This window comes from Macaca nemestrina, chromosome 19 (assembly GCF_043159975.1).
Source record: "Macaca nemestrina isolate mMacNem1 chromosome 19, mMacNem.hap1, whole genome shotgun sequence".
Classification (NCBI taxonomy): Eukaryota; Metazoa; Chordata; class Mammalia; order Primates; family Cercopithecidae; genus Macaca; species Macaca nemestrina.
The window spans coordinates 60,119,717-60,136,400 of NC_092143.1; the positions used below are offsets into that span (position 1 = coordinate 60,119,717).

Consider the following 16,684-nt stretch of genomic DNA (forward strand, 5'->3'; position numbering starts at 1 on the left):
CCACCACGCCAGGTCAAAACACTTGTTTTGTTTGCTGTAGTTCCCGCTCAATCTAGTTTGACCACCAGAGCTCTCTCTTTGAATAACATAGAGGAGTTTATCTTGCAGAATTTTATTCCATGGAACACACTTTGGTAACTGCTTTAAGGTGGTATCTAAGCTAGCTAAATTTCAATTGCGATCATGATTTTTGTTTTAGCTTTTAGGTTATTCTGTCCTAATTTTCTGTTCTGCCTTTTTTGGGGATTATTTTAATGTTATTTTTGTACTACTTTAGTATCTGTTATTGCCTATGGCCTACTCCTCTTTTACTTCAGATTTTTTTCCATTTTCTGTTTTAGAGCTGAATCAATTTATGAAGAAATGAAACAGAAATATGGAACTCAGGGTTGCTATTTACTTAAAATTAATTCTCGAACGTCTAATCGAGCATCAGATGAACAGATACCAGATCCTTGGAGTCAGTATCTCCAGAAAAATAGTATTCAAAACCAGGTATATGTAAAAAATAAAATAAAATGAAGCAAACCACAAAAACTATACTTCAGTTTTTACATTTTGGTTTAACTAGTATAATTATTAATTATGTGGAATCTGGTCAGTTTTGATCTGTCAGAGGTGAGCTCTTAGATCAGTGGTTTAAAACTGTTTTTAACAAACTACAGTAATCCCTTATGTGCACTCTTTTCAGGTGTGTAATATCAGTGTGAATTGATCTTTTTTTTTTTTTTTTTTTTTGAGACAGTGTCTTGTTCTGTCGCCCAGGCTAGAGTGCAGTGGTGTGATCTCAGCTCACTGCAACCTCCGCCTCCCAGGTTTAAGTGATTCCCCTGCCTCAGCCTCCCAAGTAGATGAGATTTACAGGCACATGCCACCATTCCAGCCAAATTTTGTATTTTTAGTAGAGGTGAGGTTTCACTATATTGCAGGTTTAAGTGATTCCCCTGCCTCAGCCTCCCAAGTAGATGAGATTTACAGGCACATGCCACCATTCCAGGCAAATTTTTGTATTTTTAGTAGAGGTGAGGTTTCACTATATTGGCCAGGCTGGTCTCGAACTTCTGACCTCAAGTGATCTGCCCGCCTTAACTTCCCAAAGTGTTAGGATTACTGGTGTGAGCCACCGCGCCTGGCCTGATCTCTTTCTTAAAAGATGAAAAGTGAATTACACATTAAGAATTGAATTAGATAGGCTAGACATGCAGAATAGAATTTTTGACTTGTCCGTTTAATTCATTATGAATGCCTACAGTCAATTCTTTATTATCTACATGCTCTGGGGTTGCTCCCTACATTTTCTTTTCTTTTTCTTTTTCTTTTTCTTTTTTTTTGAAACAGAGTCTCACTCTGTCACCAAGGCTGGAGTGCAGTGGCGTAATCTCAGCTCACTGCAACCTCCACCTCCTGGGTTCAAGCGATTCTCCTGTCTCAGCCTCCTGAGTAAATGGGATTATAGGCATCCACCACCCACCACCATTTTTTTTTTTTTTTTGGAGATAGAGTCTCGTTCTGTTGCCCAGGCTGGGGTGCAATGGTGCGATCTTGGCTCACTGCAACCCTCTACCTCCCAGGTTCAAGCAGTTCTCCTCTTTCAGCCTCCGAAGTAGCTGGCACTTCAGGTGCACACCACTACGCCCAGCTAATTTTTGTATTTTTAGTACAGAGAGGGTTTCACCATATTCGTCAGGGTGGTCTCGAACTCTTGACCTCAGGTGATCTGCCTGCCTTGGCCTCCACAATTGCTAGGATTATAGGCATGAACCATCCTGCCCAGCCTCCTTCCTACCTTTTCAACATGCTTTTATAGCCACCTTCGGGAACTCATACTTTTTAGGTGGATGGGCATTTCCCTCCAACTTTCCCTTGATTTCCCTTCTTTCTGTACTCTCAGGAGTTACTGTTTCTTTTCTTTTTTTTTTTTTTTGAGACGGAGTCTCGCTCTGTAGCCCAGGCTGGAGTGCAGTGGCCGGATCTCAGCTCACTGCAAGCTCCGCCTCCCGGGTTCACGCCATTCTCCGGCCTCAGCCTCCCGAGTAGCTGGGACTACAGGCGCCCGCCACCTCGCCCGGCTAGTTTTTTGTATTTCTTAGTAGAGACGGGGTTTCACCGTGTTATCCAGGATGGTCTCGATCTCCTGACCTCGTGATCCACCCGTCTCGGCCTCCCAAAGTGCTGGGATTACAGGCTTGAGCCACCGCGCCTGGCCTGTTTCTTAATTACTCCTTTCTTAACCTTGAGTTCTGGAATAAGATTGATTGTCCTGTTGACTTAAGTTGATTTGATGTTTTGTCAGACTTCTAAGGTACAATGCCACTTGGTAGTGGTCAGATGCCAAGTTCATATGCTTAGTTCAGATGATCAAGAGTCACTGTTCCTGTTTTTTGTTTAGAATAATTTTTTTTTTTTTTTTTTTTTTCTGAGACAGGGTCTCACTCTGTCTCCCAGGCCTTGGCCTCCCAAAGTGCTGGGATTACAGATGTGAGCCACCATGCCAGCCTAGAAGAAATTCTTTTTTTTTTTGGAGACAGCGTCTTACTCTTGCCCAGGCCAGAGTACAGTGGCACAATCTCGGCTCACTGCAACCTCTGCCTCCGGGATTCGAATGATTCTCATGCCTCAGCTTCCCGAGTAGCTGGGATTATAGGCACCCGCCACCACGCCTGGCTAATTTTTGTATTTTTAGTAGAGGTAGGATTCACCATGTTGTCCAGACTAGTCTCGAGCTCCTGACCTCAAGTGATCCCTTGCCTTGGCCTCCCGAAGTGCTGTGGCTACAGGTATGAGCCACCATACCTGGCCAGAATTTTTTTTTTGAGATGGAGTCTCACTCTGTCGCCCAGGCTGGAATGCAGTGGCGAGATCTCGACTCACTGCACCCTCTACCTCCTGGGTTAAAGCGATTCATTTTTAGTGGGGACGGGGTTTCACCCTGTTGACTAGGCTGGTCTTGAACTCCTGACCTCAAGTGATCTGCATGCCTCAGCCTCCCAAAGTGTTGCTATTACAGGCGTGAGCCACAGCGCCTGGCCCAGAAATTCTTAAGTAAATGGAAAATATATTTATATTGTTCAATTAAACTGTATTATGCACTCTGTGTGTGACATTTAAAAATCAATTATAAAGCTTATGTAATTTTCAATCTTCTAAGATAAGTATTGTTTAATCTGTCTATTTGCCTTATTTTTCTGTCTCATAAATGGAATCTTTAAATCTAGATGCAGTGCTATTCTGGTATTTTACTGACTTTAGAATTGATTACTGACGTTCTTTAAGATAATGCTGGGGAAAAGTCTCTGAGCAAAGAAGTACCAGTTGGATGTGAAGGAACTTTATTTTTAAAAATGGTCTTTTAGGGCCATTCTAAGAATAAGAACAGTACTGAAAAAAATTCACTTTAGAGTTCATTCACCTAAGGTTGTGAAGGGGAACATAAAGAAGATTGTCCAGTATGAGAACTTTTCACAGAAGGCAGAAATATCAGAAATCTATGCCTTAGAATCCTACAGGCTCAAAGTTGGAGAATAGTTTGGAGGTTTTACATCCAATGCTTGATCTAATGCTTTAATTTTGTTTAAACTTGCGAATGACTGCATCTGTTGACAGTACTCACTGTATTCTTATTAAGTGACCTATTGCATGTCTGATCACCCAAAAATTCTCTTATTTTGCTTGAGGATCAACCATAAATTCTTGACCTTTGCTTGTATGCTTGATCCTTTGGGGGTGACTATGTCAGTTTTCTGTTAAGACAACTTTCAAAATATAGAAGGATAATTCTCATGTCTTCTTTTGTATTTTTCCAGTCTAAATATGCCTAGTTTCTGCAACTCTTTCTCAAGGAGTGGCTTCAGACTTTCTTGTCCTGGTCACTTTCTTCTTAAGTTCCAGTTTATGTAAATTCCCTCAAAGTGTGACACTCAGAATAATATATCATATTTACTGGTCTTGTAGAGTTGTCTGGGTATTTTTAGTTTAAGTGTTTTTTTGTTAACTGAGAAACCAGTTTCTTTGCACAAATAAACATTGCATTAGATATTTTTCTAAAACACTTCAATATGTTCAGAATTCACTCCAACCTGCTTAAACCGTGACCCAAAAAATTTCATACCTGTGCCTCTCTTCTTTCCCTGTCTGACTCTAGTAGTCCATCTCTCTTGCCATTATTCCTTACTTAAGATGCATAGCATATGTATGTGCTTGTATGACACTCGTGTGTATACATATCATATATAAGTAGATACCCTGAGAGATAATTTGAATTAAGAATTAGGATAGTAGCTTGAATGTGCAAGGGGATTTAAGAATATACTAGGTGTGAGTTGGAGTGATAGAATAAGATCTGTGGAAGAAGTTATGAATTTGGAGAAAGTGCTCACTGTAGCAAATAAATGAGGCCAACAGCAGAGTAACCATAGTTGTTGATGGATATGATAGTATATTAAATATGATTAAGTATAACTGCTAATGCTTTTTAAATTTTATTTTGATAGGAATCATATGAAGATGGCCCTTGTACTATGACTTCAAATAAGAATTCTGATAATAACTTGCTTTCATTGGATGGATTAGATAACGAAGTCAAAGGTCTTAATATATTTTCTCTAAGTTTCTCTTTTGATTGAAAATATGCACTGTTGTCAGATCATGCTAACCTTTATAGATAAAAGATGGGGGAGATTTTCATAATACAGAAAGATATTGGGCAGGTTAGTTTTTCTTCTGAAGATTTTACTGAGCCACTTGAGTTTTGATTGTTTTTGACACTTAAAAATTTATTTTATATGAATAGTGTATAGATTTCTTTTAAAATATTTTGAAGCAAGGGAAGATGTGATGTACAGCATTAATTTTTTAAAAATTTACATGATTTTGAGAGCTTTATTTCTGATTTTAAATTATGGTTTTCATAATGATAACTAAAATTTTTTTTTGTTGTATTTTTCTTATGGCTTAATTGTGCCATTTAAAAGTCATTCTTTATAATATTTAAAATAAAGTATTTTTCTTCATTTCCTGGTGTATACAAATTTTCGAATTTCTAGTACAGGTACCAAAACAAATATTAACTCAAGCTCTTTTTTTTTTTTTTTTGTTTTTGTTTTTTTGTTTTTGTTTTTTTTTTGAGACGGAGTCTCACTGTGTCTCCCAGGCTGGAGTGCAGTGGCGCGATCTCGGCTCACTGCAAGCTCCGCCTCCCGGGTTCACGCCATTCCCCCGCCTCAGCCTCCGAGTAGCTGGGACTACAGGCGCCCGCCACCACGCCCGGCTAATTTTTTGTATTTTTAGTAGAGACGGGGTTTCACCGTGTTAGCCAGGATGGTCTCGATCTCCTGACCTCGTGATCCGCCCGTCTCGGCCTCCCAAAGTGCTGGGATTACAGGCTTGAGCCACCTCGCCCGGCCTAACTCAAGCTCTTTAATTTCGGGGCTGCAGGATGTTACTGCTGTTTTATCTTACACATTTATGTATACAGAAAGAAAGGATTTTAACATTCTGCTTTTTTTTTTTCTTCTTCTTTAGCAGTATGATAGTATTATCACTATTTTCTGTTGCATTCTGAGAGTAAAAGATGTATCTCTTTTTCAGTAGGTGGCTTACCAAATAACTTTAGAGCTCACCCACTTCAGTTGGACCAATCCAGTGACCCTTCTAACAGTATTGATGGCCCAGATCATGTAAGATCTGCTTCATCGTTACATGAAACAAAGAAAGGAAATATTGGAATAATTCATGGTGCATGTTTAACACTTACTGATCATGATAGAATTCGACAGTTTATACAAGAGTTCACATTTCGGGGCCTTTTGCCACATATAGAGAAAACAATTAGGCAATTAAACGATCAGGTAAGGTTTCATTTTTTGGATTAGTATTTTTAAAATTTAAGTAAATAGTAAATTTAAGAATTAATAAATGTATTTGAAGTTTTGTTTTCATTTTAAGATAGGCCAATATTAAGACTTCTCAAAATTACTTCATTGTGGTGAAATTCTGTTCAACTGTGGAAGAGGCTGATTGATTTTCACTAGGATTTTGCCAGCATATTAGACAGTTTTCTTTAAATCAGTTTTGTTAAAATGAACATTTGCTATTAAAGCTTTTTAGTTAAAATTTTTTTTATGTAAAAGAAAAATACTAAATTATATTTGTCAACATATTTAATCTCTTTTTTAAAGCTAATATCAAGAAAAGGTTTGAGTCGATCTCTATTTTCTGCAACTAAAAAATGGTTTAGTGGCAGTAAAGTTCCAGAAAAGAGCATTAATGAGCTGAAAAATACATCTGGCTTGCTGTGAGTAAAGTGTTGTTTTTGTTTTTCCTCTGTTTACCGCTGACTAGTATTTGATTGTATTGTATGATATCCTGAAGAAGATAACTATCTCTTTGATTTCTTAGTTTCTTATTGGTGAAAATTCAGGTAGATAAGAAGAGAGACTCTTAAGTAAATCATATTAATTTTTTAAAAACTAAGTACTTGGACATCTAAAAACAAATGGGAAGGTCACTTTACTTTTGGTCTGTTTCATTATTTGTAAAACAATGAAGTTAGACTAGTTATCATTAGTAACTGTTCTATATCTAAAATGTAATGACTTGATGATTCTAAGACAAGGGACACATTCAATAAATTTTGCTTTACGGGCCGGGCACGGTGGCTCACGCCTGTAATCCCAGGACTTTGGGAGGCCGAGATGGGCGGATCACGAGGTCAGGAGATCAAGACCATCCTGGCTAACACGGTGAAACCCCGTCTCTACTAAAAAAGTACAAAAAACTAGCCGGGCGCGGTGGCAGGCGCCTGTAGTCCCAGCTACTCGGGAGGCTGAGGCAGGAGAATGGCGTGAACCCGGGAGGTGGAGCTTGCAGTGAGCTGAGATCCGGCCACTGCACTCCAGCCTGGGCGACAGAGTGAGACTCCGTCTCAAAAAAAAAAAATTTTGCTTTACACAAAAAACCATTTTAAGGGAAAAATATAATTAATACATTTTGGATTTTAATGTTTCTCCTGGTTGTATATAAATGTGAGTTACTTGGAATTAACCATTTACTTCATTATTCGACCATGGAGAAAATGTTTGCCTGCCTTTGAGACATTCTCAGGGCTATAAATAATAAAACAAGGAACTTTCTGTTTCCAGATATTTTTGAGAACTGACACTTTTGTTGGAGGTAGAATTTCTTTAAAATAGCATTAGTTTTCCTCATATTCTAGAAGAACATGGCAGCTTGTTAGTATATTTTATAGTGGTTTAGGGGGTAATAAATTATGCATTATTTTCTTTTGTATTTACAGGTATCCCCCAGAAGCACCAGAACTTCAAATCAGGAAAATGGCTGACTTATGTTTTTTGGTGCAGCATTATGATTTGGCTTACAGTTGCTATCATACTGCAAAGAAAGATTTTCTTAATGATCAAGCAATGCTTTATGCAGCTGGTGCCTTGGTTGGTATTCTGTGGTATTATAATTCCTTAATTCTGCTACCATAAATGCTTTAGAAATTTCTCTTGGTGGCAAACAGAATCCTTAGGGATAAAGTTGTACTCCAAGAACACATAGTGCTTTATAGATTGTGAATTCCTTAATGCTGAATTGATGGATTTCCCTCAGACTAGTTCATTAGCTGGGTATGGTGGCACTATCCTGTAGTCCCAGCTACTTGGGAGGCTGGGGCAGTAGAATTGCTTGAGCCCAAGAATTTGAGACCAGCCTGAGCAACATAGTAAGATTGCATCTTTAAAAATAAATGGAAAAAACTTATTTCTTAAAAACAAAACCCAAAAAACTGGGTAATTAAAAGATGGTCATATATCAGGGTTTCTTAATTAGTACTTTCTAACTTTTTCATCAGCTTTCAGAATTGAATTTCATTTTCTAATATATTCAAAATACAAACATTTTTTAAGAAGTTTTTTTAAACCATGACATTTTTAAGTTGCTTGATGTATGACTTCATTATTAGTCAAGAACATGTACTTTAGGTGTGAGACACTCTCTCATCTTAGGCAAGTTATTGAATATCTCTAAGCCACAGTTTTCTCACCTGTAAAATATGTGAATCCTAACGGTATAGGATCAGATAAGGTATAAGGCATGCACTTAGCATAATGCCTTATATGTAATAACCTGTCAATAAGTATTGGTGGTGTTAGGTTTGTAATTGATTACAAAGCCAGGTATTTCAGAAGAATTTTCTATACTTGTTGCCTAAACCTTTTAATGTTTTTGAAAAGTTACCACAAATATATGTGTTATCTGCTTTATGTGTTCAGAAAAGAGTAAAATTAGCACTGTTAGTTTCTATTTAATCTTTTAAAAAACGTGTAAGCTTATAAACAAAAGTGAAGAAAAAAATGTGTAAGAATAATTCATTGGTAATTGTGTAGATACTTTTTTTTAACTAGAAAATATTCACAAGTTGACAGATACTTATTTAATTAACTGGCATTTGTTTTGCATTTATTTTAATACTGTGCATATATAAAATTAGTAACTTAAAAATGGAAGCCAGAATAGCAAAATTATATTACTGTTGCTTTCTGGTTCTCTAATTTTTTTAATGAAAAAAGTCAGCCCCCTTTTTTTTTTTTTTTCCTGGAGACAGAATTTTGGCTCACTGCAACCTCCACCTCCAGGATTCAAGTGATTCTTGTGCTTAAGTCTCCTGAGGAGCTGGGATTATAGGCACACCCCACCATGCCCGGCTAATTATTTTTGTGTGTGTGTGTTTTTAGTATAGACGGGGTTTCGCTGTGTTGCCCAGGCTGATCTCGAATTCCTGACCTCAGGCAATGTACCGTGCCTGGCCAACCCAGTTTTTAAAAACCTTTCATAGAAATGGAAAATATGCTATGTTCATGAGAAGCGTTTGAAAACACAAGTGAATCTTCCTTGGCTAAATATTCTCTGATTGCTCATTATAGTCATCATAGGAAATCACAAATACTTCATGTTATTATTAATACCTTATAACCTAGGTATGCATTTGTAATGACAAAATTTTATTTAATGTATCTGCAAGTAGAATGTTTGATAAAAACTACATTTAAGCCATTCAACTGGAAGTATTAGTAGCTGTTTGAGAGAAAATAATATAGCACTGGAAAATAAAGGCATATTTGCTCTTACATATTTGTGCACCTGAAAATCATTGTAGCCTTTAAAAGCTACCCTAAAAATAATAGGCTTCTGAGAAAAGTTGGGATACTCTTCTTGAAACCTATTCATCTTTGTAACCAGAGCACAAACAAAAACTTTAAACGGTACCTTGGAAGATTACCTAAATAATCTAGATAGGCAGCTTAGCATGGCTGAGGATTCCTCAGGGAATATAAAAAATAAATTTTTTATAGGGATGGGGGTGAGCAAGAAGAGTTCCTAACCAGGGGAGCTGCCATGAAGCCGATCATAGAAGAAAGTACAGCCTGCCCTGAGCCCAGAGCTGTGGAAGGCTGGTAGTGTGCTGCTCTGGAGACAGAGTCCATACGCACCAAAGTGTAGGCATTCGTTTTTAGCAGCTTGAAAGAGAGCCTTTCTGTGCAGCAGCTGAGCTCAGGGCTTTTTCCTTTCGTTCTGAAGGATATAAGTTTATAATACTGCTATTTTTGATTCCCTTGCCTAAGAAAAATTATGTATGAATAAATAAAAATTTAATTTGAACTGATACCACTTCCCTTGCCATTCACGTTAACTAATTGATAAGATCAAAATGTGTTGTAGTAGAATAGACTAGATCGTATGCCTTTTTAGATGAAAATTGTAGAAGATATTTAGTCATTGTAACTACAAAGGCAAAATAAATATCACAGCAAAACCAGTAATAGGAATTCTTTTTTTTTTTTTTTTTTTGAGACGGAGTCTTGCTCTGTCGCCCAGGCTGGGGTGCAGTGGCTGGATCTCAGCTCACTGCAAGCTCCGCCTCCCAGGTTTACGCCATTCTCCTACCTCAGCTTCCCGAGTAGCTGGGACTACAGGCGCCCGCCAACCCGCCCGGCTAGTTTTTTTGCATTTTTTAGTAGAGACGGGGTTTCACCGTGTTAGCGAGGATGGTCTCGATCTCCTGACCTTGTGATCCGCCCGTCTCGGCCTCCCAAAGTGCTGGGATTACAGGCTTGAGCCACCGCGCCCGGCCAGGAATTCTTGAAGACTTTTTTTTTTTTTGAGACGGAGTCTCACTGTGTTGCCCAGTCTGGAGTGCGGTGGCCTGATCTCAGCTCTCTGCATCCTCCACCTCCTGTGTTCAAGCCAGCCTCCTGCCTCAGCCTCCCAAGTGGCTGGGATTACAAGCATGTGCCACCACACCCAGCTAATTTTTGTATTTGTAGTAGAGATGGGGTTTCACCAAGTTCGCCAGACTGATTTCGAACTCCTGACCTCAAGGGATCTGCCTGCCTCAGCCTCCCAAAGTGCTAGGATTACAGGCGTGATCCACTGGACCCGGCCAAGAAAACATGTTTTAGAGCTGTACGATATTTTGTCACATGGACATTATGTATTTTTACTTAGCTCCTTCAATGAATTTTAGAGCAGATACTGCTGAGTGCTGAGAATGCAGAGGCATTCTGAAATAGATATGGTTCATATTGTCATTCAGGGAACTATCAGGTTAAAGGCTTTAATCATATTTCAGTTCCCAAATCATTATTTGTTTTTTCTTCTATTTTAAAAAATGTGGCAGAGAAGTACATTTGTTTGTCTTAAAAGTGAATTATGGCTTTCCCGTCCTGCTATTCTCCTGTCTCAGCCTCCCGAGTAGCTGGCATTACAGGCATGCACCACCACACCTGGCTAATTTTGTATTTTTAGTAGAGACAGGGTTTCTCCATGTTGATCAGGCTGGTCTCGAACTCCAGACTTCAGGTGATCTGCCTGCCTCAGTCTCTCTCAAAGTGTTGGGATTACAGGCGTGAGCCATTTTCATTAAAACTTAGGTGATTTTTTTTTTTTTTGGAGGCAAGGTCTTGCTCTGTTGCCCAGGCTGGAGTACAGTGGTGTGATCATAGCTTATGTAGCCTCAACCTCCTGGGCTCAACTGATCCTCCCACCTCAGCCCCTCACAGTAGCTGGGACTACAGGCGTGCACCACCACGTCTGGCTAATTTTTATATTTTTTGTAGAGATGGCATTTTGCCATGTTGCCCAGGATTGTTTTGAACTCCTGAGCTCAAGCATTCTCCCTGCCTTGGCCTTCCAACGTGCTGGGGTTACAAGCATGTGGCACCGTGCTAAATCTTCATTTCTAAATCCTTTGACCACCATTGTATATTATTTGAATTATTAACTAAAGTCCTAGGCATTGCCAATAGAATGAGGTTTTTTTGTTTTTGTTTTTTTTTTTGATCTAGATCTCAGTATGTTGCCCAGGCTGGTCTTGAATTCCTGGGCTGAAGCAATCCTCCTGCCTCAGCCTGCCAAAGTGCTGGGATTACATGTGTGAGCCACTGAACCCATCCAGAATGAAGTTTTAAAATGAAATATGACCTAGGAAATTGACAGTAATAATAGGTTTAAGAAAAATGGTCTTTGCACCATCTATATGATAGTGGATATAAACTAGAGTTTGTAATTGGCAGAATATATTGACAAGGCAAGCCGTTGTGAGCTCTGATTTTATATTGTTACCAATAAATTGGAAAGAGATGTACTTTATTTTTTCTCTTTGTGATCCATCATTGGTCTGTTCTCTACTTATTGAAGGTTAGTGAAGAACAGGGAGGAGGGTGTTAGTAGAAATCTTAAACTAGGCTAATTTGATAGTATATATACACCATAGTTTTTTTTGAAAATCTCATTTAAATATTGAATGGAAGACTTAGGATATTGACTAGAGAATTTTAAGATTGAAAGCTTATATAAATGTATTACTTATATTACCATAGTAGATAATTCTTTTGAAAGTACAACACTAGGCCGGGCGCGGTGGCTCAAGCCTGTAATCCCAGCACTTTGGGAGGCCGAGACGGGCGGATCACGAGGTCAGGAGATCGAGACCATCCTGGCTAACACGGTGAAACCCTGTCTCCACTAAAAAATACAAAAAACTAGCCGGGCGAGGTGGCGGGCGCCTGTAGTCCCAGCTACTCGGGAGGCTGAGGCAGGATATGGTGTGAACCCGAGAGGAGGAGCTTGCAGTGAGCTGAGATCCGGCCACTGCACTCCAGCCTGGGCGGCAGAGCGAGACTCCGTCTCAAAAAAAAAAAAAAAAAAAAGAAAGTACAACACTAAATCACTCTTGTCATAGTCTCTGCTCCTTTTCCACTAGCAAATATTTGGAAATTCATTCTTGGAGCATTTTGGGTCAAAGCTTCTCTCTGGGTGGAAAATTGTTTCCACTTCCAGTGTCACAGGGAAAACACACACACACACACACACACACACACACACACAATCAAAAAGCAGGACACTGGAGAGGAATAGGGGCTATTTTCAAACAGAAAACCCAGCAAACAGGTTAGAGGAGCACAGTCCCAACTGCAAAGTGGAGACTGACTCCCCCATCTCCAGTGGCAACCTAACATGCTGGTTATGTTGGGCCTGGCCAACCTTTTTTCCCTTTTGTGTCTATAACAGATGATACCACAACCATAACTGTGTTATATCTCAGCATATCAGAGGCCCATGGAGTAAAAATAAATGAAAAGACCTTTCAAGCTAGTTTGGAAAAACAGATGATTTAGATAAACTGACTATTCAACCTCCCACTTAAAGCTGTTAGGCAGCTATCTGGGAAAACACTGCGGGTAAGATGCTGCTTAACAGAAATAACCTCTTGCTCTGACCAGCGTAGGGTCAGCATATTTTTTGTTGTTGTTGTTTGTTTTTTGAGACCAAATCTTACTCTGTCACCCAGGCCAGTGTGCAGTGGCACTATCTCGGCTCAATACAACCTCTGCTTCCCAGGTTCAAGCGATTCTCCTGCCTCAGCCTCCTGAGTAGCTGGGATTACAGGTGCCTGCCACCACTCCTGGCTGTTGAAGGTGTTCAGGAATTTTTGTATTTTTATTAGAGACAGTGTTTCACCATGTTGGCCAGGCTGGTCTCAAACTCCTGACGTCAAGTGATGCATCCGCCTCAGCCTCCCAAAGTGCTGGGATCATAGGCGTGCGTCACGCACCTGGCCAGTTTAGCATATTTTTGATGGGAAGAGATAACTGTCAAATACTACAATGATAAACAGGGGAAACATAAGTAGCTCTAGAAAACAGAAGATTAAAAAATCTGGACAAAATAAAGAAAAGTGATAGACAACACACCTAACCACTAGGCCTGACATAGCATTCACTCATAAGCACATTGTGTATACATGCACTCACTCACACTGCTACACACAACATTCAGGTAGACACCCAAAGGAGGACAAATCCAAATGTCTGCTCTCTTTGGAATTTCCGTGGCAAATCTGAGTCTAGGCAAAAGTAAAGACCTCCCTGGGGTCTAAGCAATCTTAGGAAGCAGTCTTTGCTCCGCATGTAGCCAGTGGTGCCCTTATATTTGCCTGAGCCTTTTGTAATTGTCTGAACACCAGAATTCATTCTTTATATTCCTGCAGTTTAACTGCTAAATCTTATCCAATCTAACTTTGCCTGTAATGGAAGCATCTCCCTTTTGGTCTCTGTATTCCTCATGTTCTTTCAGGAAAAACACATCCCCAGACAGTGGTCATTAGAGGGTGTTCAGGAGTTGGAAAGTGTAGGAAGAGAGTAATATAAATACAATAAGGAAATGCCTGTTACTGTCATGATTTCTCTGAGACCAGGTGGCTAAGGAGCCCGTAGTCTTTAAGGATATGTTTTAGAGGCCTTAACTGAAGGTACTGCAGTCTTGCTCACAAGAGCTAAGACATTACTACGTGGAGGTTTCTGTAGGACTCTTACTCATTACTTATTTGAATTCTAGGTACTCTTTTGATCTCTCTGACTTCAGTCTTTCCAGAGTCAGATCACCCATCTTCTCTAATGAGTGACTGGGCTGTAAATGTGTTTTTCAAATCTGCGTTAGGCTATAAAGTTTATACATGTGTATCCAGTTAAAAAAAAAAAAAAAAAGCAAATTTCATGCTAACGTTTAGTTTCCTATCTAAACTGTAAGACTGTTTCTTTTGAAATATGTAAACTATATCTTTTATTTTAGGAAATGGCAGCAGTGTCCGCTTTTCTTCAACCAGGAGCACCTAGGCCATATCCTGCTCATTACATGGATACAGCAATTCAGACATACAGGGATATCTGCAAGTAGGTGACTATATAAGATTTATATTGTATCCAGTTAGAGATCAGTTTGTTCTTTTTTTTTTTTTTTTCCCCATTCCTAAACTCCCAAATCAAGTTAATAGAGACAAGTTGAGGTAATTTTTAAAAAATTAATGTTTCATTATACCTTTTTCTTTTCTATTTTGTTTGGATTGGCAGGTAGGAATGTGTTATATAGAGATTATATGTTACATTGAAGGTAATTTGTATTGTGGGGACATTTCTAACTTTAAACTGCTGTCAAGTTAGGAATTAGTCATTTTGCATTTTCTTTGTTAAATAGGCAAAAAAAAAAAAAATAGTTAAACAATATTGTATTCATAGTGCTTTCTGTTGAACTCTGTAAGAGTGAGAACTCACCACCTATAAGGAGACTATGAACTGGTGCCCAGTGGTCAGGGGAGATTTCATGGGATATTTGATGGGTAGACCTTGAAAGAAAAGTGGTTAGGACTTGATAACTGTGAAGATGTATCAGGAATTGTGATTGGCAGGCATAATGTTTTAGATGTGCATTATTGGCTAAAGAGAAGAAAGCCCTGGCTAGGTTGGAAGGTTTCTGTATAGGGAAAGTACTGGATGATAAATTTGGAAAGGAGATTTGAGATAAATATGTGTGAGGAAGCTTTACTGTCGTGTATTATTTTTATTTTTATTTTTATTTTTTTTTTTTTGAGACAGAGTCTTGCTCTGTCGCCCAGGCTGGAGTGCAGTGGCTGCGATCTTGGCTCACTGTAACCTCTGCCTCCTGGGTTTGAGTGATTTTCCTGCCTCAGCCTTTGGAGTAGCTGGGTTTACAGGAGTGCGCCACCATGCCTGGCTACAGTAGAGACAGGGTTTCACCATGTTTGCCAGGCTGGTCTCGAACGCTTGACCTCAAGAGATCCACCCACCTCAGCCTCCCAAAGTGCTGGATTACAGGGATGAGCCTCCATGCCTAGCCCATGTTTTTTATTTTTTTATTTACTTATTTATTTTTTTGAGACGGAGTCTCGTACTGTCACGCAGCTGGAGTGCAATGGTGTGATCTCAGCTCATTGCTACCACCACCTCCTGGGTTCAAGTGATTCTCCTGCCTCAGCCTCCCAAGTAGCTGGAATTATAGGCATCTGCCACCATGCCCAGCTAATTTTTTGTATTTTTAGTAGAGACGGTGTTTCACTATTTTTTCGGCCAGGCTGATGTCGAATTCCTGACCTCATGATCTGCCCGCCTTGGCCTCCCAAAGTGCTGGGATTACAGGCATGAGCCACCGCACCACACTCATGTATTATTTTTATTAAGCTGCAGTGAAGACTTACGTAGTAGTAAATGGAAAATTACCAAATATTTGAGTAGGGACTTAACATAATAGAAGTTACTTTTTGGAAAAATTAATCCGACTTTTCTGTTGTTTCAGAATAGATGCATTGGAAGACAGATATAGAGGCAGTTTTGATCCCTATAATGTTGAAGTAAAAGTAGTCATCGTAATGGTAACATGGTTAGAACAGAACAGCATCATTAATAAGATAATAATAAACATTTTTTGAGTGTTCAGCATTTGCCATCATGCCGAAGAAATTTATATGCACATTTAGTCTTAACAACAAACCTCTGAAATCGTGCATGTTATTATTACCCTTATTTTACAGATGAAGAAACTGAAGTAATTGACTATATGGGATAAATCGTTTAGGAATCAAACATAAGTGTTAAGATTTAAGGGAATTTATAAAATTTACTGAAGAAAAATCTTTAAGAACTGAACCTGTTAAATAAGTAGTTGATAGTATATAGGAGTTAGTCTTTTGTGTTCATCAAAACAATCTTAGGTATTCATAAATACCTGACCTCCAAGGAAGAAAGGTATGATTTGTAGAAAGTTTATGGCAAGTCAGTATAATAATTTTTGAATTTTTGAAAGGAGTAAATTGTGTTTCTAAAATAAATACTATTCATTGTTTAGAATGGACTTCCAAAGTAAGTTCAAGTTAGCAAACTTTGGTTATATTAATAATTTTAAAGCCAAGTGATATTTTGATTCTATAAGGATTAGAAAGTAAAAAGAAAAACTTTTGCTGCTGTTTGCCAGCAATAGGATTCCATCTTGTAATTTCATAGTAAGAATGTTTTCATTTGTTTTTATTCTTTTCTAAAATGGATAATCTAATTCTAGATTACTGATATAGTAGTACACAAAATCAACTGATTGTATTTTTACAAAAAAAACTAAAATTGGATCAGGAATCAATCAGACAACACTGGTTCTATGCCATCTCTAGCAGAAACATCTTAATGGTACTACCAGGGGGAAAATACCTAAGTATTCCTCAAAGTAGCCAGCAAAATGAAACACAATCAGAATTTGCATAAGGAGAGAGAAAGAAATACGTGTGACATGTTTATATTTTTCTGTTCAAAGCAGACTTTGTTAAATATGTTATGGAACCAGT

At 38.7% G+C, this 16,684-nt stretch overlaps 1 protein-coding gene across 6 annotated transcripts in view; it reads left to right on the forward strand.

Annotated features, from left to right (window-relative positions):
- Window positions 1–16,684, forward strand: part of LOC105498224 (trafficking protein particle complex subunit 8) — a 116,611-nt gene that overhangs the window by 29,217 nt on the left and 70,710 nt on the right. For 3 of the 6 annotated variants that reach the window (XM_071085496.1, XM_071085498.1, XM_071085499.1), the window contains exons 5-10: window positions 342–495; window positions 4,491–4,584; window positions 5,587–5,846; window positions 6,177–6,292; window positions 7,295–7,445; window positions 14,131–14,231. In XM_071085496.1, coding sequence (XP_070941597.1) covers window positions 342–495; window positions 4,491–4,584; window positions 5,587–5,846; window positions 6,177–6,292; window positions 7,295–7,445; window positions 14,131–14,231 — 876 coding nt within the window. The remainder of the gene's footprint in view (window positions 1–341; window positions 496–4,490; window positions 4,585–5,586; window positions 5,847–6,176; window positions 6,293–7,294; window positions 7,446–14,130; window positions 14,232–16,684) is intronic. The other 3 variants (XM_071085497.1, XM_071085500.1, XM_071085501.1) reach the window with 2 other exon arrangements.